The sequence below is a fragment of the Chenopodium album genome, chromosome 23, assembly GCF_948465745.1.
Source record: "Chenopodium album chromosome 23, dcCheAlbu1.1, whole genome shotgun sequence".
Classification (NCBI taxonomy): domain Eukaryota; kingdom Viridiplantae; phylum Streptophyta; class Magnoliopsida; order Caryophyllales; family Amaranthaceae; genus Chenopodium; species Chenopodium album.
Window position 1 is genome coordinate 3,439,691 of NC_137856.1, and position 25,489 is coordinate 3,465,179.

The window sequence follows — 25,489 nt, forward strand, 5'->3', positions numbered from 1 at the left end:
ATGTTACAATGATCATTTTTAATTTACTAAAATCATATAATGCTTAGCCAAACGAACCCTTGGCTACAGTGCACGGACGGTAATGCCCTTGCCTTTTACACCAAAATTAAAGTTGTTGTGTTGGGCTTGTTTTATTTTTTTTCCTTATTTTTTTCTCAAAAATTAATTCTTTAATGACGCTTCCTTATTTAAAGTATTAAAGTCAAATAAAAAATTAATTAAAATATTAAACGAATTTATTAAATCAAAATAAAATTTTAACCGGTTTTAAAGGTAGCAGGTAAAATATCTTGTTTTTTTATTTTGACAAGAGGTAAAATATCTTGTTTAAAGCAGATATCCTACAAAATTTATATTATTCAGAAATAATTAAAAGTTTGACTTATTTTTGGCGGACCGTTCAAATTTGTATTATTTTTGACAAATTTATTTCGTTTTGCTTTTGAACAATCATTCAATCTCTCTCAACATTGAGGATTTATGGCCTTTGCAAGGTTTGGAGCAGTGCACAAACATCATCATTCGACGGTACTTTATCTCAATTTTAAGCTCCATATCTCTCCTCGATTGAAGTTCGCACTCTGAATTCTCCATTGAAGCGGTTTCTTAGCTCACTTTCCTCCGTTGAAGCATTTTTTGAGGTATGCTCTTAGTTTTTTTTAATTTCGTTTTTGATATAATTTAGGATTATAGGGTTTGTGTTTTGTTTGATTTTTATCGACTGTTTTGATTTTTGATTTTGATTGCTGAAAGTGAAAAATATGCCCAGTTTCTGATGTATGCTTTAATTCATTATAATCTTTAATGCTGAATTGTAGGATTCGAAGATCATCTATATTAGGATTTAGGATAGAATTTTTGTAGAACTCACCAATCCGAATGACCAGTCCATTCAATCAATAACCAAAACGAAATTCTATAGATAATGCTCAGTTTTTTGTGACTTCAACATAGTTTTTTGTTTTTGGGATCTTACTCTGAAACCACAAAATGGAATTACAAAATTTATATTCATTTATTTATGCTCCATTGCTGGTCTAAGCTATGATCAACAGTTAGTCCTCTAGGGTAATCCCTTTTTTTTTTCCTCCGCAGCATTTCTTTCATAGGAAATACAAGTTTATCTCTGTGGTAAACAAGTTTCGTTTATCACGAGAACAAAAATGTAAAGTAGCATTTGATAAATGTATGAAATGTTCTACGGAAGCAATGAGTGTTGTTTCTTCTTTGGCATACCACATACTAAGTCTATTATTGTCGTATCGAAATGGCAAACATAACAATTAATGTTGTTTTGGTGCATAAGGAGCCACTAAGGCAATAGCTAATTAGCTATACAAGATTTGAAGACAATCTTGGTTCCGATAAATGATAATAGAACAATTGTGATAAAAAGAAAAAACAAAGTGAAAGTTTTGCAGTAGCCAAGTTAAATGAAGTTGCTGCTTTTGTTAAAGTGGTCCATTTGTCTTGAAATTGAGAGCATCGTAGGCGAAATTTCTGGTTAATAATTGACAATGTATGCCCATGTAAAAAGGTTCTTAGATTTTGCTTGTGGATCACCTGTTTGAGCTTAATTTGATTATGTAGTGTGATTGATGCTTTTTACACAACTGTCTTGTTTGGGCGGTGTGGGTACTGGTCTTTAAGAAGCACTGATTTAAGGTATATCTCTATGATTTCGAATGGAGGTTTTTAGAGGCAAAATTGGCTGCCTTTATGAATGTTATGGATGTTAGTGTAGATGAGATAGAAGATTATGACTTTTCAAGGGCTTTAACTTGGAGATTAGAAAAAGATCCCTCGGTGAAAGGTCTCTTTGCGACTTGGTCATGTCACCTCCGGTGTCTACTACAAATGTTGAAAATATTAGCCACTTTGCAGATCATCTGGAAAATATTGTTTGCTCTGGTCGTCAAACTGATATCAACACCTTAAGGACTGGGTTTTGTAGCCCTAGCTCCCGTTCTAGCTTTGTGCCGCATCGGTTTTTGATGAATCCTGGGATGCATTGAGACGTTCTTTAACTATGATCATGTAAATACCTAATTTTCTTTTTCTCACCATTTTAATTGCCTTTTATCTTCAACCTGTAAGTCGTTGAACCATATTATGATGGAAATCTCTTAATTGATTGATCCTGTAAATTGTAGCTTGGAATTTATGATAATTACAATGAGTTTCTAAACTTCTGATGATACTATGCTGAAAGAAAGTGTACTTTAACCCGTGTAACTGATGTACTTTGGCACCCTTCCTTACCAGTAACAATCTTTAAATTGAATTTTCTGTGAGGTTTTCCAATTGGTAATCAGAAAAGATCTATTTGGCTTCTTTCTTATAGGTCTTTGTTAGGGATTTTGTTCCGATTGCATTGGCTTTTTTTTTTTTTTTTATGATTGTGGAATCAGAAATTTTTAAAAAATCTCTTCTGATAACTTGACGCCTGCAATCATGGGAGAAAAAAGATACAGGTTTTGACTGGGAGAAGGGGTGATGCCAGCTGGCTGTAAAGCTTTCCATGTTCCAGTGAGAAATTATGAAACTTTGATTGCAGACTTTGGAGAAAGTGCAATAGGAAGATTTTCCTAATTGATTTAGGATTCCGGTTCATCATATTGCTTCAAGTGTACATGAAATGCACAAGAGATACTTATTAGCTGAAATGCCGCATTGCCAGAAGGCTATGCGCCTCATTCTCAGTATGTGTCTTTCTGAGGGTTTTGATGTATTTTCGATTCTCCTATGTTCTGATGGTTACTGCATGATCTATCACAGATCAGTAAGCTCTTGCTCATACAACTTGCATTGTTATTTCTATTGACTTTTGTTGTCATGGCTATATTATTGTTCTTATCGGTCATGTGATTGTTGACTTCTTTATAAGAAGTTGTTAGTGAGACGAGGAAATTCAGCCTTCTGTGCAGTTTTCATACGAATATACACTCTTTTAGAAAGATGGGTGTATTATGAATGAGATGAAACTGATTAGGTTCCGTCCTTAGTTTGATATGTCAAATAAACAATTTCTGTGCGACATTTCATTTTCAAAAAAATGTTATGTTCTTATTTGTGCTCTGATATGATGAGTAGGTATTAATAGTTTTTATTGGGATATGTTTTTTTTCTTTTCTTTTCCGATAATATTGCACATCTGTTCTTGTTTGCTCTTTCCAGCCCAATTTCAAGACAGTAGAGAAGAGGACTTGATAGCTAGAAATTCTATCGAAAAAGACAAGGAAAACCCCTGCCACAAATTCCTGCATTATTGCTGACTTGATCGGTAAACTCTTTTTTTAGAATAAATTTGACTCTATATTTACTTTTTCCTTTAGTTAGATATATATATATATTTTTTATATGTCTCTCTTAATTGTGATACATGTGTGTGTGTGTGTGTGTGTGTGGGTGTGGTTGTGTGGGGGTGTGCGTGTGCGTAAGCGTGTGCGTGCGCCCGGGGCACGGGCGCGGCCGTGGGCGTGGGTGTATATGTGTGTGTTGGTCTTATACCCTTGTTTCAGTGAATGCCGAATGGGTGCAAACAAGTTTTGATATTTAGTTACTACTTATGATGAAATTCCATTAGTGACTTGAATAAATCTCATAATCGATAGGAATGTTCAAATTCAAAAACTTTAAAAGGAAGTCATTATATTAAGATGGTTTAAAGGAACCTTTTTATTAAAAACTTTTCTGGTTTGTGATACAGACGCGGGTACAGGCTCTGGCACGCACACATGCACAATCACTTACACCTTGCTCTTCTTTTTCGCTACCCTGCTGCTCATATTTTCATCTGGAATATATGGATGATTATATATTATTATATCCCTCTCCTTAACTCTGAAAACTCGAGGAGTTCCAGGTGGTGTCTCATCATGTCTTGCACATTTGGATACAACAGTGGTGGATGATGGGTGTGAAATGTACCTAAAGCATTAAGTGTATTACTGAACGGTTCACTTTTAGCCTTAAGAATGAAAAAAAAAATGAAAATATAATAAAGGAGAAATGGAAACTAATAATCCCATGATTCCCACCTTTGCTATTATTGCTCAAAACACGATCCTACCTTTTCGAAATCTGGAAACAATTCCACCTTTTATACCCATCTGCTCAAAACAAGCCTTTTACCGATTTGTGAAATTGGTAACCTATGTTAAAAGGTGACACGCTACGTGTCACCTTCTAAATGGTCTTTTTTTTGTCACCTTTTAAATGGTTTTTTTTTTTAAAAAAAAAAAATAATAATAATAATAAAAAAAACCCCACTTTAAAAAGACCCCATTGTCTTCCCCTTCCCTGCGGAGTAGCACCATCGGCCAACCCACCAGAAAGCCCCAACCCTTCCCCGTCGACGCTAGCAGTTCCCACCACTTTTGTCGCCGTTAGGGCTGGCCATTTCGGATATCCGATCCGATCCGAATCGATTTTTTGGATATCCAAAATTTTGGATCGGATCACTGGATATCCGATCCAAAATTAAAGTATTGGTTTATTAATTTGCACTGCACAAGTTAGTGACAAACAAGCAAGCCTAATCCCTTGGCAATTGGCCCATTAGTCCATGACCGCCCAAATTACCAAATAATTGAATTAGAAAAGCTTCTTCTTTTTTAGTGGAAAGGGGAATGCATTTCTTAATTAAATCAACAGCACATTACACAGTAGGTTTATGGCCTGGCTTACAATAATAAAAGCGTTCACATTTATATATTACTGTTTCTGGAAAACAGAGTTGCTCCTGGGAGTCTTAGAGTATTCCTCGGGGTTACGGTAATAATGTCAAGATGTCTTAAGGCAAAGTCCTAGTAATGTCCGAATTTCCCTCCGCTATGCCTCGCGGTCCGAGAGCTAGGCCTGCAAAAGAGAGAGAAGGTTAACTGCCCGGGGGTGTGACCCGGGAAAGCCCCTCCGATGCTTAAGTCAGCGATCGTACTTTAGAGAGAGAAAGTAGAGAGAGAAAGTAGAGACAGAATTAGAGAATTAGAAAAAAGTTACCATTACTAATGATTGGAGAGCTATTTATAGATGTACTTTCAGGTGGCAGAAGTTGTACTTAGTTGGATTGATTAGGGGTAAATCCGTACTTGGTGCTGACTAATGATGGGCTGAATAATGGAGGGGTATTTTCGTAATTCCAGGTCAATGGGCTTAGGACAATGGACTTAGCCCAAACATTTAGCCCCACGCGTGATGTGGGAACGAGATCGCATGAAGTTCGGATATCACGCGGAGTAAAGATAAGAGAAGAGTTGTCTGATATACCGGAGAGAATCCCGAGGTATACCCGAGGGCTAAAACAAGCCCCAAGTGCATCTGAGGGCTAAAAAGAGCCCCAAGCGATTTGCAAGGGTGAAAACCAGCCCCAAGCAATGCATTGAGAGTATTTTCATTCTGATGATTGAGCAGTTTGGGGGGCTAAGTCTGATGAGGGCTTAGGCACAACTGATGATTTTTCCCCTTTTAGAATATTTTTCTTCAGGTTGAGCTCCATGTATTTTGCTGAAGGCATGTCTTGTCTCCATTTCCCCTACCCTTGGGGCTTTTTGAGATAAGCTGGCGATGATTTAATGCTAATTAAGCTTGTAATTAAGCTTTAATCCCTCAATGGTGATATTCTGGGCTCAAGTATTACTTTAGGCCCAATTGAACCAGGGTTTTGATGAGTTGCCATCTTCTTAGCTTGAAACATATGAACTCCCACCGTACTTGCATTTGCCTGGGAATATTGGAATTCGGGTTTGACTTTGATAATTTTTCTGAGTTTTTGAATTTTGAGTGTGAATGCGAATTCCTGCTAGGTGTGTTCGGTTTTGCGGGAATTTTCGGTTTTGTGTTTGAATTTCGAATGATGTAAGTCATGATGCCTGAATCGGACTTTGTATATTTTTTTTTTAATTCTCGGGTAGGCTGAGGTGAGGAGAGTTGAGGGGGGAGCCAAGTCGAATGCTTGGCTTTTGCTGAAAGGTTGCCCGGTGCTGTTGAGGGGGTTATGATGCGAACGCCGAGAGAGTGAGAGATGTGAGCGTGAGAGCAGGTGTCTAGGCCAAGGGATGTGCCTAGGCTGAGGGGGTAGCTAGTGCGAACACCGAGAAAGTGAGTGATATTTTTCGAATTTTCTGGGGGTATTTAGCTAGAGTGTTGAAGGGCTGCTAGGTGTCGCAGGGGTTTGAAAACCCGAGTTGAGGGAGACGCTGAGAGGGTAGCAGCGTATACCGAGGGGGTGAGTGTGCGGAGCAGGCCGAGGGATCCGAGGGGTTTTCCTTGAGTGGCGCACTCGGTCTATTACCCCTAAGAGAGGATGAGCTATGCATAGCTGAGACTTATGTTTAAAGAGATAGGGCATTTACTTAGAAAAATTTGAGATGAGAGGATAGCTTTACGGTTGGATAGCTGAGAGGAAAGGCGATGGCCGAAGGCCTTGCTAGTCGAGCCGAGTGTCAGACCGGGGATGCCGAGGGGGTGCCTGGCGGGCCTTGGTGCGCGACAACCCCGAGAGAGATATGAGAGGTTTGAAGTTTACCCCCGGGGTGTAGGATCGGTGAGGTGAGAACATTCGGCTTTTACTTAGAATTTTTTTAGAGGAAGAGTGAGGTGCGCTACCCCGGGGTGAGGGAGCCATACCCCGGGGTGAGGGAGTCATACCCCGGGGTGAGGGAGCATTGAGTGAGAGTGAGAAAAGGGCATGCTCTCCGGGGTGAGGGAGCTAACCCCCGGGGTGAGGGAGCTATACCCCGGGGTGAAGGAGTATTGAGTGAGAGAGAGAAGAGGGCATGCTCTCCGGGGTTAGGGAGCTATACCCCAGGGTGAGAGAGCTATACCCCGGGGTGAAGGAGCATTGAGTGAGAGTGAGAAGAGGGCATGCTCTCCGGGGTGTTGGAGCTATACCCCGGGGTGAGGGAGCTATACCTCGGGGTGAAGGAGCATTGAGTGAGAGTGAGAAGAGCTATACCCCAGGGTGAGGGAGCTATACCCCGGGGTGAGGGAGTATTGAATGAGAGTGAGAAGAGGACATGCTATCCGGGGTGTTAAGGTAGTTTGAGAAATAAAATCAAGTGACTTATACCCCCGGGCGAAGTTACTTTGAGAAATAAACCAAGTGACTTATACCCCCAGGCGGGAGTACTTTGAGAAATAAATCTGAGAGCTTTATACCCCGGGCCGAGGCACTTTGAGAATAACCCAAGAAGCTTTATAGCTCTAATCAGAGGTACTTGAAAAAAATAAACCAAGTGACTTATACCCCCAGGCGGAGGTACTTTGAGAAATAAACCAAGTGTTTTATACCCCAAGCCGAGGTATCTTGAGAAATAAACCAAGAAGCTTTATACCCCAAGCCGAGGTATCTTGAGAAATAAACCAAGAAGCTTTATACCCCGGGCGGAGGGAGGCTGAGAGAGTGATTGAATAGGCCGAGCGGAGGGAGGCCAAGTTGAGAGAGTGATTGAATAGGCCAAGCGGAGGGAGGCCATGTTGAGAGAATGATAGAATAGGCCAAGCTGAGAAGGTGATTTAATAGGCCAAGCTGAGAAGGTGATTTAATAGGCCAAGCGGAAGGAGTAAAGAGAATACTCTATGCTGAGAGATGCTGATGGGCTTGACTTGTCATGTTGAGGCCTCCTCTAGGCCGAGGGCCTGGCTTCAAGTACCAAGAGCTTGCTCGAGCTGGGTCTATTAGCCAAGAGTTCGGCATGCATTATCTTTGCTAAAAATTATCCAAAATTGAGGGGTGATATAGATAAGCCGGGAGCTAAGCCGATAAGCCGGGAGCTAAGCCTTAGATAGCGACGCTGAGAACCTGGGGTATGCCTTGTTTTGAGTTTGTCACAAACCCAAGAAAATTATTTTTCTCCTAATTGAAGCTTGATGATTATCTCTAACTTTTAAATTTTGTTGATGTTGTAGAGGCTAGTCCCCGGGGTGCGCTTGACTTGTATTGAAGAGATCTTTCGGCCGAAGTAAGCCTCCTAAATAAAATAGATGAGAGGTATGCTATTCCAATCATAGGGATAGGTTGGGGGCTAAACGAGACCCTTGTTATAGATGTATGAGAAGTAGTTCATCCCAACTTTTGGGATAGGCTGAGGAGAAGTATGTTATCCCAAATCTTGGGATAGGCTAGGGGCATAACGAGACCCTTGTTATAGATGTATGAGAGGTAGTTCATCCCAACTTTTGGGATAGGCTGAGGAGAAGTACGTTATCCCAAATCTTGAGATAAGTTGAGGGCTAAACGAGTCCCTTGTTATATATGTATGAGAGGTAGGCTATCCCAACTTTTAGGATAGGCCGAGGGCTAAACGAGCCCCAAGTTATAAATATATGAGGGGTACGCTATCCCAACTTTTGGGATAGGCCGAGGGCTAAACGAGCCTTTTGTTATTTCAACGATTCGCCAGGACACTATCTCAAACATTGAGTATAGGCTAGCATCTTGCCCCAAACATTGGAACAAACTTGTTATTGATAACGTTAGTTAGCGACCCAGGGTGTCTTGCACGAAGGAAGGACCGGTGCTTTTTGAGAAGATAATGAATTCCCGAGATTTTAGAGCTTTAGGCAGCTATGTAGATAACCATCCCGGAAAATGAAAATGATGCACTGTTAAAAGAAAATTTCTTCCAGTATAAGTTATTGCCCCTAGGGTATCATTGTCATTTGAGAAGTTGTTCAGATGCAACAACGTCTTAAGTCCACATTCCAAGCATATCGGTTGCAGACTCCACCTTGTAGATGTTCATGATAGATGGGGAAGGATAGCTTAGGACCTTGCAATTTGGAACTTATGAGTGGAAGACCCTCGAGTGAATGACCTCCTTGATCTTGTAAAGTTCATGTTGAAGAGGGGTGCTTTCATCTTAGTATGGCCCTCAGCTAGGCATGTCAAGGGATTGGTATAAGCATATCCCTCGCCTAGGCATGCCGAGGAGATAATAGAAGCATATCCCTCGGCTAGGCGTGCCGAGGAAATGATAAAAGCATAGCCCTCGGGTAGGCATACCGAGGCGGTTGATAGAAGCATAACCCCAGGCTAGGCATGCCGAGGAGATGATATAAGCATGGTCGAGATGATAAAGGCATAGCCCTCGACTAGTCATGCCGAGGCGGTTGATAGAGGCACAGCTCTCGGCAAGGCTTGCTGAGGCGGTTGATAGAAGAATGGCCCCCGGCTAGGCATGCCGAGGAGATGATAGAAGCATGGTCAAGATGATAAAGGCATAGCCCTCGGCTAGGCATGCCGAGGCGGTTGATAGAAGCATGGTCCTCGGCTAGGCATGATGAGAATATGATAGAAGCTTGCAAAGGAGAAGATAGAAGCATAGCTCTCGGCTAGGCATGCCACGCTTAGCTCTCGGCTAGGCATGCCGAGACGGTTGACAAAAGCATAGCCCCTGGCTAGGCATGTCGAGGGGGTTGATAGAAGCATGGTCCTCGTCTAGGCATGATGAGAATATGATAGAAGCTTGCCAAGGAGAAGATAGAAGCATAGCTCTCAGCTAGGCATGTTGAGGTGTTGATAGAGGCATAATCCTCGGCTAGGCATGTCAAGGGGTTGATGGAGGCATTGCCCTCGGCTATATGAGCATGCCTAGACAAGAGAATCGGAGATTATCTAATAGGTCTTGATATGTACTGCGGGGACGCCTAGTGTTCACCATGACTTTTTGTTACTTATCCCCACAGACGGCGCCACCTGTTTCTGGAAAACAGAGTTGCTCCTGGGAGTCTTAGAGTATTCCTCGGGGTTACGGTAATAATGTCAAGATGTCTTAAGGCAAAGTCCTAGTAATGTCCGAATTTCCCTCCGCTATGCCTCGCGGTCCGAGAGCTAGGCCTGCAAAAGAGAGAGAAGGTTAACTGCCCGGGGGTGTGACCCGGGAAAGCCCCTCCGATGCTTAAGTCAGCGATCGTACTTTAGAGAGAGAAAGTAGAGAGAGAAAGTAGAGACAGAATTAGAGAATTAGAAAAAAGTTACCATTACTAATGATTGGAGAGCTATTTATAGATGTACTTTCAGGTGGCAGAAGTTGTACTTAGTTGGATTGATTAGGGGTAAATCCGTACTTGGTGCTGACTAATGATGGGCTGAATAATGGAGGGGTATTTTCGTAATTCCAGGTCAATGGGCTTAGGACAATGGACTTAGCCCAAACAATTACCAATCTTTAATTTAGATTTACGCTTTCACTTGTTAGCTCTGAAACTAAGAAAGAGTGGACAGCGGTTGCCGAAGGCCCGGAACACAACTTACACAAGTGATGAAGCGACGGTTTTCGGAACACGAGTGGGCTACGATACAATTGGTTAAGAATATGTGGCTGGTTGGTTGCGTCGCTCCGGTAATGTGGTCATGGAGAAGGAGTCTCGGCGGCTTATGGGTGGCTAGGGCGCTTGACACTGTGGTTGTGGGATACTAGGAGAGAGATTGAGTGAAAGTTTTAAAGTTGAGATATTTGAGGCATTTGACACTTTGATAGATTGTCTAATTTTTTGAAGAATTTTTAGTTTTTTATTTATTTTTTTATTTATTTTTTTAATTTTTTTTTTTATTTAATGAAATGGAAAACCGGATCGGATTGGATATCCAAAATTTCTAGATTCGTGATCCGAATCTAATCTGAAAATTTCCGAATATCCGATCCGAAATATCTGAAATTCAAAAAACCGAATCAGATATCCAAATTTTCGGATCGGATTTTTTGCCCAGCCCTAGTCGCCGTTGACAATAGCAGCCCCCACCTTCCGTCCCAATCAACCATAACAGTGTCCCCTCCTTCCCCATCAACAATATCAGCACCCTACCCGTGGACGAACATCCCCTTAACCCATTGGTGAACCATTTTAGTGAACTACCTTTCAGAAAATTTGTCAAAGGAACTCTAAAATTTTAAAATCTTGTTAGTGGATTCCTCGCACATGATTGCAACATCATCTTAATATGTGAGAATGTCTGATTAGGAGTTAATTGAAATGAATGCGTAGCTTAAAAAACCTCTAATTAAACTTTTTTTTGTGTTTGTTTCTAATGATTACAGTGATTAGTGTAGTTTATCTTATTGGTTTGTGATACATGTAAACTCAGGTAAGACAAAAGTAAGATGTCTCGCAGGAAGTTTAAGCACCCCATCATGGTTCCCTTGGGTGAAGTTTGGTGTTTGCACGATATGGGTCAGCTTGGGTTTCGAGATCCGGTAAGGTATGGGTCAAGTGAGAGAAGGTAGGGTGGGGTTGGGTGTTTGTGGTAGGTAGGAGGGCACAGGGGGCCAACCAGGTTAGGTAAGGTGGGTCATATGGATGTCAATGGGGCGGGGCGGGGCGGATGTTGGCTTTCCCATCCCCGCCTAACATTCTCATCCCCTTCCCCACCCCCATCCCCGCGACGGGTCTGAAATTCATCCCCATCCCCGCCTCGGCGGGTATAACTCCAAAACCATCCCCGCCCCACCGTCCACTTGGATATCCACTTCCACATAATCCCCACCTAAGACCCGCCTAATCTCCATCTTCTAAATACAACTATATTACATCATAATGATTAAAATAATCATTGTTAAGTTACACATTTTTTTTTGTTTATAATTTAAGTCTATTACAAAGTATTATACTTTTACAATATTATTATACTTATTTATATTAAAAATAGTAAAATAAGTATATTATATGTAATAATTTATATGGATATGAGTATGGGGCGGGTACAAAGTTGGGCGAGTGGAGTGTCGTGGGTATGAAGTAGGGATGGGGCGGGTACAACCTAAAATCCACCCCGCCCCATCACTCATGGCAGGTGTGGTTTTTATCCCCATCCCCGCCCCACCACCCGGCAAATCGGGACCCGTCCTCGCCCCATTGGGGCGGGGATGGGCCCGCCCCACTGACATCCCTAGTGGGTCATGTGGTGGTGTGGTGGTTTTTGTGAGGTGGTGCGCAAGTTATGGTGAGGTAGTGGTCTTCGTGAATAAGTCTAGAGTTGTCAATTCGGGTAAACGAGTCAAGTTTGGGTCGGGTAAGTGTGGGTGAAGTCAACTCGAGTCGGGTCAATTCAGGTTATTGTCGTAAACTATGCGGGTTAGGTCGGGTTGGGGTAAATAATAGGTCGGGTTCAAATTCGGGTTTTCATGGGTTAAAACGGGTTAGGGTTATTCTTGGGTTCAAGTCAGGTTTGGTTCAAGTCAATAATTTGTGAGTTATAATCAGGTTGGGTCATTCTCGGGTTTAAGTCGGGTTCGGTTCAGGTCAATAATTTACAGGTTATATTCAGGCAGGTCATTTCTAAGTCGGGTCATTCTTGGGTTCTAGTCGGGTTTGGTTCAAGTCAATAATTTTTGGGTTAGGTTCAAGTAAAGACAAAATACTTTCAGTATTAACATATAGTAGTTTTAGCCTTGAAGTTACTTTACAAGTAGATTACAATATATGTAGCATGTAGCTTTAGCTAGTCAATATCTACAATAACAAAGATGTATAAAATAATAAGTCGACTTGATTTTGGGTCGGGTCAATAACAAGTCGTGTTGATTTCGGGTCGGGTTTGTAACAAATCGGGTTGGATTCCGAGTCGAGTTAGTAACAATTCGGGTTAAATTCGGGTCGGCTTAGGTACACTTCTGGTTGAATTCAAGTAAGGTTAGTAATAAGTCGGGTTAAATTTGGGTTTTGACGATAAAACAGGTTTGGGTCAATTTCGGTTAAGGTCAATGATTTACGGGTTATATTCGGGTCGGGTCATCTCCATGTGGGTTCATGTTCGGGTCTTAAATACTCGGGTTAACTCGGGTCTAGGGTTGGTTTCAGGTTGGGTCAGATCCGATTCGGGTCACCATTTTTTCGGGTTCAGATAATCAGGTTCGGGTCGAGTCAACTTTTGACAACTCTATGAACAACCATGAAAGAGGTGGGGGATGGACGGAGGAGAGAGATTAAAAAAATTAACTTGTTATACAAGTTGTAGGTAAAAAGGCTTGTTTTGAGCAAATAGGGGTCAAAGGTGGGATTGTTTCCAGATTTCAAAAAGGTGAGATTGTTTTGAGTAGAGTTGGCAAATGTGAGATTATTAGTTTCCATTTTTCCTAAAATAAATTAATAAATAAAATAAAAGCTTACTAAAATAAATTAATAAATAAAATAAAAGCTTACTAGATAGCTTTGAAAGACCCTGGTTGCTCACCTTCCTCTGAGGGTCCGACATTCATTGCCTTTTGTTCTCAATATAGTGTTTTTGTGTTTACATTAATAGAAAGAAGGTAGATCTGTAATCTGAGCAATCAATCAAAAGGTGGCGGTTAGAGAACCCATGCTTTTGATCATTTCAGCAAACCACATCAGTGGTGAGATTCTTTTGTTTGTAGCTGAAATAAGTCAGCATATTTGGGGTGTGGGTGGCGGAGTCGAGAGTTAATATTTCACAATTTTTGGATTTAGTTTTGTTTCTGTTTCCGTTTCTATATCTATAAGCTTCTATGTCAGTGCCGCAAATGTTATTGAAGTTTTTTATTCATTTTTTTTTTTTGGGTGCCTTTGGCAATGTGGCATATTACCCTGCTGATTATGAACGCCATTGGTACTCTTTTATTTACTTCAGCCTGTGGTCCAGGCATCATTCCTAGCAATATACATCCACCAGGAGGAGTATTGCTATGAGTCTTCAGAGGTTGGATGCAGGCCTACACCAAGTCTGCAATTCCCTTGCACCAAAGAAGCCCATGTTAACGGTGATCCTGTCAAGGTGGAATACTGTGAAACATGCATGCTTTATCATCCACCCTGTTGTTCTCAGTGCTCGATATGCAACAATCGTGTGGAGAGTTTTGACCACCATTGCCCCAGGGTTGGGCAATGCATTGGAATGGTATGCATTTCAAAAATCTCAGTACTCCATCTTTTTTCAAGATTCATGTCTTAATTATTTTATTATTAATTTTTTCACACATGAACTCCCTTTGCTATTGCTGGTAACACTTGAATTTCCATGAAGCTTCTTAAAATACCTAATATAGTGCAGTTAGGTATGGTGTGCTTCATCTTTATTGTGTAATCATTAGAAAATGCAAACTTTTTAAGGGAGAAATAGAAAATCAAAATCGCATAATTCAACGATTGAATTGATCAATTTTCGGGAATTAAGCTCCCTGTCATGTTTAAGTAGTTAATTTATAACTTAAGCGATTTACCGAAATTACTACTCAAGAAAAATGGCGCGAAGTGGAACATCATCTATTCATCTTGGTGTATAAGGATAAAAGGGTATTGGGTGGCTGGTTTTAGTGAAGAGAGAGAGAGGCAAGATAGTGAGGTAGCAGCGACAAGAAAGGCAACAGCAACAAGAATAGAACTGTGGTTCAGGTTGGTTGCGGATCTCATGTCCAAAAACATGGTGTTCTTCCCTTTTTTTTTTTTTTAAATATTTTTTATAGAATTCTGCTTCAATTGTCATTTGTATGATGTCATAGTGCAAATTGATTTCAAAATGCCAATTTATTTTTCCCCACTTTCAGTATTATATCCTATTTAAAACCATAATTTGTTTGCTTGAGGGGTTTGAATTATGAAAACCCACGTTTCGTCCTCTGGAAGTGCATGGCAAACTAGGAACTAGAATTTTTCATATTGTCAGCCAATTTACCCACCACCCCTGTTCCTCTCTCCCACCCCCCCTCAATCACTTCTTGAGCAAATGTACCTTCTTTGTATAAATTTTCTGTTCAGTAAATCTTAAATCTTTTTTGTTTTAATCACCCACTATATTGTTGAATTTGTTCATGATTTTAGCTTTAATTTTTCTGCATTAATAATTACTTATTTAAGTAAAAATACAATCAATGTTTCCTTGATTTTGGTTTTTATAATTTTAGATATGGAGTACTGTATGTGTTGATTAATATCCTATTCTAAAGCCAGGAAAGGAATGTAATAGACTAATAGGCTAGAAAGACTACAGATAGTACAGATGAGTGTGATGGTAGCTAAGAACAGGGAACTTAGATTAAAAGCAAAAGCTTCTGCCAAGAGGATTCTCACTAATGTAAGACATTTTATCCTTGCAATTAATAGTTTCTGATTTCTAAACTTTACATCAAATGACACATTAGCAAATTACTAATTAATGGTTGATGACATTGGCTTTGCAAAATATGAACTTTGAGCTAAATTGAGCTCTTCTAGGCTACCATTGTGTTAAGGTCAGATTTCTAGAGGTATATGGGAGTTGCTTAAGAGAGTGAGAGTGTTTATGATTTTGTTTTGGGATACTTGGGCTCCACAATTAACAGCTGGAAATGAAAGGAGTCAAGAGAATGATGTCTTACCAAGTTAATAATTGTGAGAAGAAGACATAAATTAGTATTAAAATTGTTGGGTTTTAGATAGGAGAGATTTGTTTTGCAAATATGAAGTGCGGTGCTTAAAACTTATGGAGAAGGAACTTGGAACCATGTAGATATTCCAGTAGAAATCAAACGGTTTAGCTAGCATGGTAGCACCTAGCAGTTTCCATTTGGTTGGGGAGAAGAAAATTCCCCTGATTCTTCTCATACTGAAATTTTTTTTTTTTGTTTTTTTTTTTTTCCCTAATCGTTCTAAATGAACTTTGATTAATTTTTACTGACATGTAAATGAAAAGGTTTATCTGCAATTTTTTTGCTTTAGAAGAAAGCTTTCTTTCGGACCTCAAATTCGGATAAAAAGAATGAGTATATAAACATTGGTTATGATCTAATGACTTCTTCTATACTACTAGGTTCCCGTGGTAATGGTGGTATTCTTAGAAATAGTGAGGGTAAGCGGTTCATGGAAGATATGCTCCCACACCTAAAGATCTTACATCAAGGGATGTATCTAGATCTATGACAATGGGAATGCGAGATAGAGCTATAGAACTATAGAAGGCCATGGTGTAGGTGACACATCTGTTCTTCAGTTGTACCTAGATATGAAATTATGGCTATTAGGGAGGCAGAATTGCTGGAAGATTGAATGGTTGATGAGGGGATTGTATGGTTGAAAGATTGAAAGAGCATTATCTTCTTCTCTCTCTTTTTTTTTTTTTTTAGGCTGGATAGAAGTATAAGTTAACTTTATCTACTGATTAGGGTAAAACATGATAGAAACTTGGCGAAATATTTGTGGGAAAAGAGACTATGGATTTGGATGTTTTTAAGTGCAATGTTGATTTGTAGCCCAGCTAGGTGTGGTTTTGAGCTTCTGGTAATTTTGAATGAGCAATTGAAAATCGTTTGCATTGTTGAAGTAGCTCGATTTAGCTTATTACTTCGTATTACTTAATGGATACCTTGTGTGTTGTGTGTATCATTTGAGTGAGATTTTTTGTTTTTTTTTTAATGATCAATACAAGTGAAGTCTCCTATATAAGTTGACACATTTTGTCTTTTAGCACTATTCACACATCTTCCTTTGACCATGTTTTGTGATTTTTATGTGAAGAAAAATATAGTAAGTAGAATCTTGTTAGATTCATCACATTGTATATTTTCAAAATATCAATTTTTTTTTATCATTTTCGCATATTCGGTAATTAAAGATATTAATAATTGAATTTGTGCATTGACAAAGGTGACTAAAAAAACGTGTCAATTAAAAAGAAACGGAGGAAGTATTATACATAGGTATCGTCTATTGGTAATGAAATGAAAGCTACAAAATTAATTATTAGTGGTGACTTTTTACCTTGAGCAACCACTTGGGAGTTGGGACAATATGCTTAAGAGATATTTAGTAAAACATAATAAAAACAATTTGTTTATGTAAGTTCGAGAACAACTTTGAAAATAACTTGTAGTATAATGATTGTAAACATATTGATTTAATGTGTGGTTGGTGCGCCTGGATGCACCATACCGGGAAAGAACATTTGGAATATTTAAAAGAACATGACGAAAAAAAGAACATTATAGATAATTATAAAGAACGCGAGCATAGTATGTTCTTTAAGTTTGATTATTACTCCTTCCGTCCCTAAATTACATTCCTCCTTTCTATTTTTGGTAAGTTTTTTTTTAGTAAATCAACTCTCTTTTTCTGTTTTATATTTAATGCTTTCTCACTCATCCTTACCTAATCTCTCTCATAATCCTTGTGCCAAATTACAATGAATATGATTGGTTAAAATTTTTAATTAGAAGCATGTGATTGGTCTTTTTTTTTTGCAAAGGATTAATGACTTGTCATAAATAATAACTAATCTATCTTTGTACTTCCCATTGCATTATCTAATTATTGTTATTTGTCTTATTCTTCCCTGCTTAATTCCCGTGTAAATTTCCAAAGAGGAATGTTATTTAGGGACGGAGGGAGTATGTTCTTTATATTATACAATATGTTCTTTAATGTATGTACATTTAAAAAATAAAAATAAAAAATCAATCACCTAAGTATCCAGAAAAAAGAACATGTTCTTTAATATATTATCATGTTCTTTTTGTAAAGACTTTATGTTCTTTGGTTAGAGGTAATCAAAGTTAGAGCAACCCGGCTCGCTTTTGGACGGATTTTCGTAGAATATTTTCGCCCCCCAAATCGAATCGGACCCGGCTCGCAAATTTATTTATTTGTGCGGGTTTGGAAATGCGTTTTTATGCATTTTAGTTGATTTTTTTTACTCGACTCGAAAAGCCCGCACAATTGGATCATTTTGGGCGGGTTTGGGCATAAAAACTTCAACCCAAAACTTGACCCGACCCGAGAAGTGAGCTGCTTTTTTAACCTTGGTCCGGCCCGCCCAATGATCACCTCTATCTTTGTCGATCACAAACATGTTCTTTTTTGTCAAATATAATGTTTTTTTTCAAACACGTTCGACCACCCGAGTAACCATGAAAAATAACATGCTTTTTTTGTAAAAAATTTATGTTATTTGTAATGTCATGTTCTTGTCAAACACAAACATGTTCTTTTGTCAAACACAGGTGTGTTCTTTTTCAAACACTAGCATGTCCTTTTTTTGGCCCATGTTCTTTTAAATTTGTCTAAGGTTCTTTTCGGGTGAACCATGCGCATGGTGCACGCGGATGCACTATACTATTTTCAATATTGATTAACTCGTACACCGTAATATAAATGCATTAAAACTTAAAAGCGTTTTTTCAAAATACATTTTGCAAAATTGAGGGTGCACGCGCAAAAATATTCTTTTTATAATAAAAATTAAAAACAAATACGTAGTACAAAAAGAAGACTTTTTAATACTTATGAAGTACAGTGGGAAATATCAACCACATGCTAGTAAATTAAAGTTATAGAAAACCATCCATTCAAAAAAAAAAAAAAAAAATTTATAGAAAACCAGCCAGCTGTACATTTCTTCCTACATTATCTACTCGGCTATCACTCTTCTTTATTCTACTCTTCTTTATTCTATACTGTAATAAAGAATTATTGCTGCAACTCTTATCACTCTTACAGTACCCTTCTCTCCTCTTTCAGACTTTGACCAAACAGTGGAGCCAATGGAGGTTTTAGGTTCAGTTCTCTCTGCTGTTGGAACTCTTTTAGCAGCGCTGCGATGTCCGGAACTCTATAACATCCCCTCAATCGTTGAATACAAATCCCAACTTGAAGACCTCCAGCGCACTGTCGAAGCCATCGATCCTGTTCTCCGGGAAGTTGCCCAGATGAAGAAGGAGATCCTCTTCCACCAAGATAGGGCTCAAATCCTGGAGATCAAGGATGCCGTCTTTGAAGCTGATGATCTGCTTGATGAGTTTGTCACCATCGCGCAGCAGAAGCAACTTCCAGGGGATTGGTTCAAATTAGGCTCACTTCGCTTGGGTTACAGAATGAGTCACAAGCTGAAGAAGATCAAGAAGAAGCTGGATGATGCTACTGCTTACAACAGCCTGTTTAGCTTTAAGCATGATCCTCAGCCTATCAGGAACAGAAGGCCTGATACCTGTGCTTATGTGAATCAAGTCGATATCATTGGAAGAGAGGATGAATTGGAGGAGATCGTTGGTATGTTGCTTTATCCTTCTGCTGATAAATGTGATGTGTCTTTCCTTTCGATTGTGGGTGTTGGAGGCTTGGGAAAAACGGCTCTTGCTCAACTTGTGTTCAACGATCCCAGGATAGAAAGTGCATTTTCATGGAGAAACTGGACTTGTGTAGCTGATCAAGGTCTGAAAGAGCTTGATGTGAAAGAAGTTCTTTGCAAGACTCTTGACCAGGATCATGAGGAATCTGACATGGAACATGTGCAATCCACACTTCAAAAAAAAGTAGCAGAGGAGAGATGGTTGCTTGTTTTGGATGATGTATGGACCGAGAATCGTAATGAGTGGCTTGATTTGGCAAAACACTTGGTTGGAGGGCAAAGGGGAAGTTGGGTCGTGGTGACTACACGCTCACATACTACTGCGAGAATTGTAGGAGGTCAAGTGTATGAGCTGCAAGGCTTGTCCAAGATAAACTCATGGCTCTTGTTTGAACGAGCGGCTTTTACATCACATCAGTTATCAAACCCACCTGATGAGCTGATCAAGATTGGGCAAGAGATTGTTGACCGATGTGCTCAAGTTCCGTTGGCTATAAGAGTGGTAGGAAGTCTTTTGTATGGTCAAGACATGAGCAAGTGGAAATCGGTTCAAGAGATAGGATTAACCAACATTAGTCAGAGTCAAAATTACATTCTACCCATATTGAAGCTAAGCTTCCATCATCTTGAATCTCCATTAAAGAGTTGCTTTGTTTATTGCGCATTGTTTCCGAAGGATTTTGAGATGGATAAAGAGATGTTGAAAAGCCTTTGGATAGCTCAAGGCTATATTGTTCCATTAGATGAAGGTCAAAGTATAGAAGATGCTTCTGAGGAATATTTTTCGATTTTGTTAAGAAGATGCTTTTTCCAAGATATCAAGAAAGATGATTTCAATGAGATCTACTCGTGTAAGGTGCACGATCTCATGCATGATCTTGCTCTAGATGTCTCAGGAAAGGAGATTTTCTATGCAATAGATACCATTAGAGGCAACTTAAATAAAAATGTTCGCCATCTATTAGTTGCAAGTATGAGGGAATATGGCAATTACTCTTTATCAGGTAATAAGACCCATATTCGCTCTCTTCTTCATGTTGATTCTAATATTGAAGAAGATACCCAATTTTCGATGAATGCATTATTAGCAAATTGTAGGTCCCTAAGGGCATTGGATTTGCATTCGTTAGGATTTCAAAGTTTGTCGGGTTGCATTGGAGAACTGTTGCATTTGAGGTATTTAGATCTCTCATATAATGATCTACATGTGCTTCCGAAGTCCTTTACAAAATTATGTAATCTACAAACCTTGAATTTAAGGGGGTGCGTGGGTTTGAGAGAGTTACCAAAAGATTTGAGTAGACTAGTGAAGCTCAGGTTCTTGAATGTAGAGGGATGTGATAGTTTGACAAATATGCCCAAGGGCATCGGTAAGTTGACTTGCCTTCATTGGCTAAGTGATTTTATTGTGGGTGGAGGGGGGAGTAGTTCAAGTTGCAAACAATTGTTTGATAGCTTGGAAGACCTAAAGGCTCTTAATAAACTCAAAGGTAGTCTTAACCTTCGGATTATGAGGCCCAAAAAGGATAGATATATTGTTAAGGAAGATGTTATGAGAGAAAGACTATACATGAGGAACAAAGAACATCTCAATGGAATATCGTTTGATTTCATAGACGAGGAGGGTGATGATGGAGGAAAGGATGAAGAGTTAAGTATGATGGAAGATTTGCAGCCACATTCCAATCTGAAGTATTTAATCATGGTAAATTACAATGGTGTACAATTGCCTAGTTGGTTAGCCCTTCTTCAAAATATTGTAACACTTAAGCTTTGTTTTTTTGAGGAGTTGGAGTATCTGCCATGCCTAGGAAACTTGTGTCATTTGAAATCCATTCGACTAGAGAGTTTTGCAAAACTGGAGTACATAGGAGTAGATGATCCTTCATTGGCTAATTCTAGTTCCACAATGCGTATGTCCGAGTTGAAAAGCTGTGACAAGGAACTATCATTCTTTCCCTCCCTTGAAGAAGTTTGGTTAGAATATATGCCAAAGTTGAAGGGATGGATGAGAGGGTTTATATGTCGGGTGGAAGACAGCAACTCTGGCAACAAGCTCCAATCACAGCAATTACAACCATGTTTTTCCCGATTGAAGATATTGAAGATAAACAATTGCCCAGAGTTGACATGTCTTCCGTCATGTCCCAGTTTGGAAGTCCTATCTTTACAGAATTTCAACGAAGGGCTGCAAATAATAAATATGAAAAAAGATGAAGTTTTTCCCGCAACCTCTTCTGGTTATGAGATTGTAAATCCCAATTTACAGAAGTTTACCATAGACAACATGGCATGGCCAAATTCGCTGCCGCTGGAGTATTTTTATCGGGTTAGTACCCTGAATTTACGGCTTGGCAAGCAGGACGTGTGTCTGCCCAATTGGTTGCAGTTCTTGACCGCCCTCCAAACCTTGCATATTTTGGGATGCATAAACCTGGAAGCAATCCCAAATTGGATGCCCAAACTCTCTTCACTCACAACACTTTGCATTTGGAATTGTTCAAAAAGCCTGAAGCAAAAATGCCTAAAGGATCCACATGCAGAGGATTGGGCCTACATTAAACACATCCCCAGCATTGCAATCATTGCAATTCGAGGTAAGCCTTTCTTCCCCCTTGTGATTTTAATTAATCAGGAGTTTTTTTTTTTTTTTTTTTGACACAATCAATTAGGAGGTTTGTCACGCGTATGTATTTCATTAAATGCCTTGGTTTTCACTCATGATCGTATTGGAAAATAAATATAAGACATTAGTAAATACTTTTTTGTATCTTCGAGTGATTTGTAGCTTAAGTTTCCCTGGTGTTTCTTTCTTTAAAAATTATTCTTGTTCAGTGACTGCTTTTATTTTGTATTCTAATCAATAAGTTATTGTTGATTCACATAGATTCAATTAACCCTGTTTTTTTTCCTTTTTTTTTTTTTTTTTTTTGGCCTACTTAAAATATTATGTAAAGAAAATTATGGGTTAAAATTGCAATTTCAAAATTGTGGATTGATATTTATAAACCTAAATTGAATGTTATTTTGCTTGTATATTTTAATTTAGCTTTAGAATTTTACTAATTTGACTGTAATACTTAATATTTTGTTACCTGATTGTTTGCTTGAATAAATTAACTAATGAATTTACTTAACAATTTTATGATCTAGCTATTGATCATTATGGCCTTATGGGGGATGAATTAGCTGTTGTAACTTTTGATAAGTTGACAGGTTTAGACTATGCTAGACACATTGTTAGGGAGTGTAAGAATGGTGATACTTTTGAAGAATTTCCAACTGAGCAATCTAATAGCTTCAAGATCTGCATCATCTTTTAACTAGAAAGTAAAAAAAGGGGTTACGTATCAAATCTGACTAGATTCAATCTGTACTAGAGTTTTAAGAAAAACCATCTTAGATTAGTTAGAAGGCACAACCGCACAATCAACCAATGTTTAAATTAAGCAAACAACACTTTTGCAGGAGTGAAATCAAATGAAGATGCCAGTTCATGTATGGAAAAACCTAAGCTTTCAAAGCCTAACCGATGGAATACGTTGTCATTGACTCTACATGCCATAGCAAGAATGAAGATTATGGTTCAAGAGAGATACATGATTCTTTACTGTCTTTTGTTTGGTGACATTTATGAGTTCGAAAGAGTAAAATTAATTCAATTGTGGATGGCAGCGGGGTTTTTAAAAAGGGAGCCTATGGAGGATAATGGTGAACGTTTTATTGAATTTCTCTTGGATCACAAGTATATCTTACCTTCAAGAATTGGCATTTCGAGGCAGAATAATTGGTATAAAGTGAATTCCGAAATGATGCCTGATGTTCGTGCTAGGGCAAATTCAATCAAAGACTTCAATATGAGAATAGGGGATGACAATGCTATGGCCAATCAGTTTGCTGATTTGTGGCATATATCTGTGCAGTCAAGAAACATTTACAAATCTTTCGAATCACTCAAGAAAATTGGCAAGGTAAAAACACTTCTGTTACTCAACGGATCTCTTCTCACACGAGTGCCACCTGATTTTTTTTCAACTTTTAAGTTTCTTACAGCATTAGACTTGAGTGATAGTCGTATAACAGAGCTACCAAGTTCAATTCAGGATGCGAAAGAGCTTTGTTATGTTGATCTTTCAGGGTCGCCGATTAATAGGTTACCTCAGACAATAGTTCATTTGCGAAGATTGCAAACTTTGAGGCTTAAAGGGTGTACAGATCTTTTTGAGTTGCCTGAAAGAACGAAGGAGCTTATTAATCTTCGACATCTAGATTTTGATGTTCTCAGCCAATTGACTTTGATGCCAAGAGGAATAGGGCATTTAACGGAGCTTCGAACGTTACATGCATTTATTGTTGATGGTCAGATCGTTGATGGGGAGAAACGCTGCAATATCAAAGAGTTGAAGCTTATGAATAATTTATCTGGAACACTTTGCATATCAGGGTTGGAGCATGCGAGCTCACAGGATGCTGAGGAAGCAACTTTGATTGACAAAAAACGCCTTAAGCATTTGGAACTAAGATGGAGTGATTTTAACGAAGATTTTCCTAAGGAGGAATTAGTTAGAGTTATCCAGGGTCTAAAACCACATTCATCCCTGGAAGAGCTGAAGATTGTGTGCTATCCCGGAGAATGTCTTCCAAATTGGATTGGGGATCCTCAATATGAATGGTTGGTTAGTATTACCCTATTCAAATGTGAAAATTGCTCGGACTTTCCTTGTCTTGGTCGACTGCCTCAACTCAACAATCTTGAAATATTCGAAATGAATGGTGTCAAAAAAATTGATCACACATTTTACGGAGATGACATTGATCGTGCTACATACCATGCTTTGGAGAAGCTATCAATTGATGGTATGTATTGCGTGGAGGAGTGGAAAGGGCTAAGAGACGGGGACTTTCCTTGCCTAGTTAAGCTCATCATAAATCGATGTCCCAACCTAGCATTTCTCTCTTCATTCCCAAGATGTCAATCTTTGAAGCATTTGGAAATAACGGATTGCCCACAGCTTGAACGTTTGCCTGATGATATGTTGTCCTCCCCACTTGATAGTCTAGTTATAGATGAATGTCCTTTGCTCATAGAGATGTATTCAAAGGGAGGCGAAGATTCACACAAAATAGAGCATGTGAAAAATGTATGGATTGAATCAGAAGAGACAGAATCAAGTGATAAACATTCTACTAGTACTGAAGATGATGATTCCATTCATGGTAAGCTTTTGTATTTAAATATACAGAGTATCGTTATTTAGAAGGTTGAATTGATAACTATTTTGAAACTCAGTTTGTGTGAAAACAATCCTCATGGTAATATCTGATATCTGATGAGCTTTTATGCAGGTACGCATCATGAAGAATTGAAGATTATAGGGATGAAGATGATTTGAGTCATAACATGTAATCAATATGTAAACATTTTGGTTGGCTTGCCTCTTGCTCAAAGAATTGGAGCATACTAGTACTACTCAAGCTAGATTTGATTAAAATTTGATCTTATTTGTACACATATCATTAAAATTAAATAAATAATCAAGTAAAACATCAATTGAATTGTATTATTTTGTATTTTTCAAATATGAAAATTTTATAATTTTTAGTTATATTGCTTTAATTTTTAGCGCTTTTGGCTACTTGCGAATGCGTAACATGGATTTTTGAGGTCGATGTTGGTGAAACTATGGCAATGACTCAATGAGACATAGTCTGCTGACTGCAATTGAAGCAGGTTTCAATACCTTTGTGCCGAGATTGTTCCATCATTTGAAGAAGGGTACTGCTAGTCTGCTAGAGGTGTGACTTCTTTATCGGTCGGTAAAGCAAATGGCTCATATTTTAGTCAAGTTACTCAAGTAGCAATTTTGGAGTGTCCTTGAAAACTTGATTGATTAATAATATTGCTTACGGTGCTTTTGTGTAAAAAAAAAAAAAAGAAAGAAAAAAAAAGTAGTTTAGCGGTAAATGAACATGAAACAAAATTATTTAGTACTCCCTCCGTCCGGAGTTTTTACGGGTATTAAGAAACTTAAGTTCGAAGTACAAGTGTATGGGAAAATACATGGGATTTGCAAAAAAAAAAAAAAAAAAAAAAAAAAAAAAAAAGCAGAGAGAGAAAAAAAAATGTGCATAGAAAAAGCAAAATTTACATAAGAAAGTTAATTTTGCACAAATATTATTGCAAATGAGAGAATATATAAATGTAAACGGAATGAACATTTTGGGATTAAAATTTGGTCAAAAAAGTTGTTCTTTTAGGGACGGAGAAAGTAGTAAATAACTAAATACTCGTAAAACCGTAAGTCACAATGATTTAAGGAAAATTTGATTCTAATAATCCAACCTTTGACCGGTCTTAGTTTATTAATCCCACCTTTCAATTATAGCTGATTACTCCCACCTTTACACCCCATTCTATTTTATCCAACCCAACAGGTCATC

At 38.6% G+C, this 25,489-nt stretch overlaps 1 protein-coding gene across 2 annotated transcripts; it reads left to right on the forward strand.

The window, feature by feature from the left end:
* The first annotated feature begins 463 nt into the window (after window positions 1-463).
* On the forward strand, window positions 464-25,452 carry LOC145607641 (putative disease resistance RPP13-like protein 1). 2 transcript variants are annotated; one of them, XM_081663230.1, is made up of 6 exons: window positions 464-641; window positions 3,178-3,283; window positions 13,586-13,852; window positions 18,442-21,645; window positions 22,517-24,265; window positions 24,395-25,452. In XM_081663230.1, the coding sequence occupies exons 3-6, from the start codon at window positions 13,840-13,842 to the stop codon at window positions 24,439-24,441; spliced, it is 5,013 nt and encodes a 1,670-aa protein (XP_081519356.1). In that variant the 5' UTR covers window positions 464-641; window positions 3,178-3,283; window positions 13,586-13,839; the 3' UTR covers window positions 24,442-25,452. The 2 variants fall into 2 exon arrangements, with proteins under 2 accessions (XP_081519356.1, XP_081519355.1); XM_081663229.1 differs by having other exon boundaries at window positions 13,598-13,852.
* The last annotated feature ends 37 nt before the right edge of the window (window positions 25,453-25,489 follow it).

Bases quoted from the DNA above. Each gene is read 5' to 3' on its own strand.
- LOC145607641 (XM_081663230.1), top strand. The intron at 21,646-22,516 runs GTAAGCCTTTCT...ACACTTTTGCAG, and splicing joins TGCAATCATTGCAATTCGAG to GAGTGAAATCAAATGAAGAT. The intron at 24,266-24,394 runs GTAAGCTTTTGT...GCTTTTATGCAG, and splicing joins AGATGATGATTCCATTCATG to GTACGCATCATGAAGAATTG.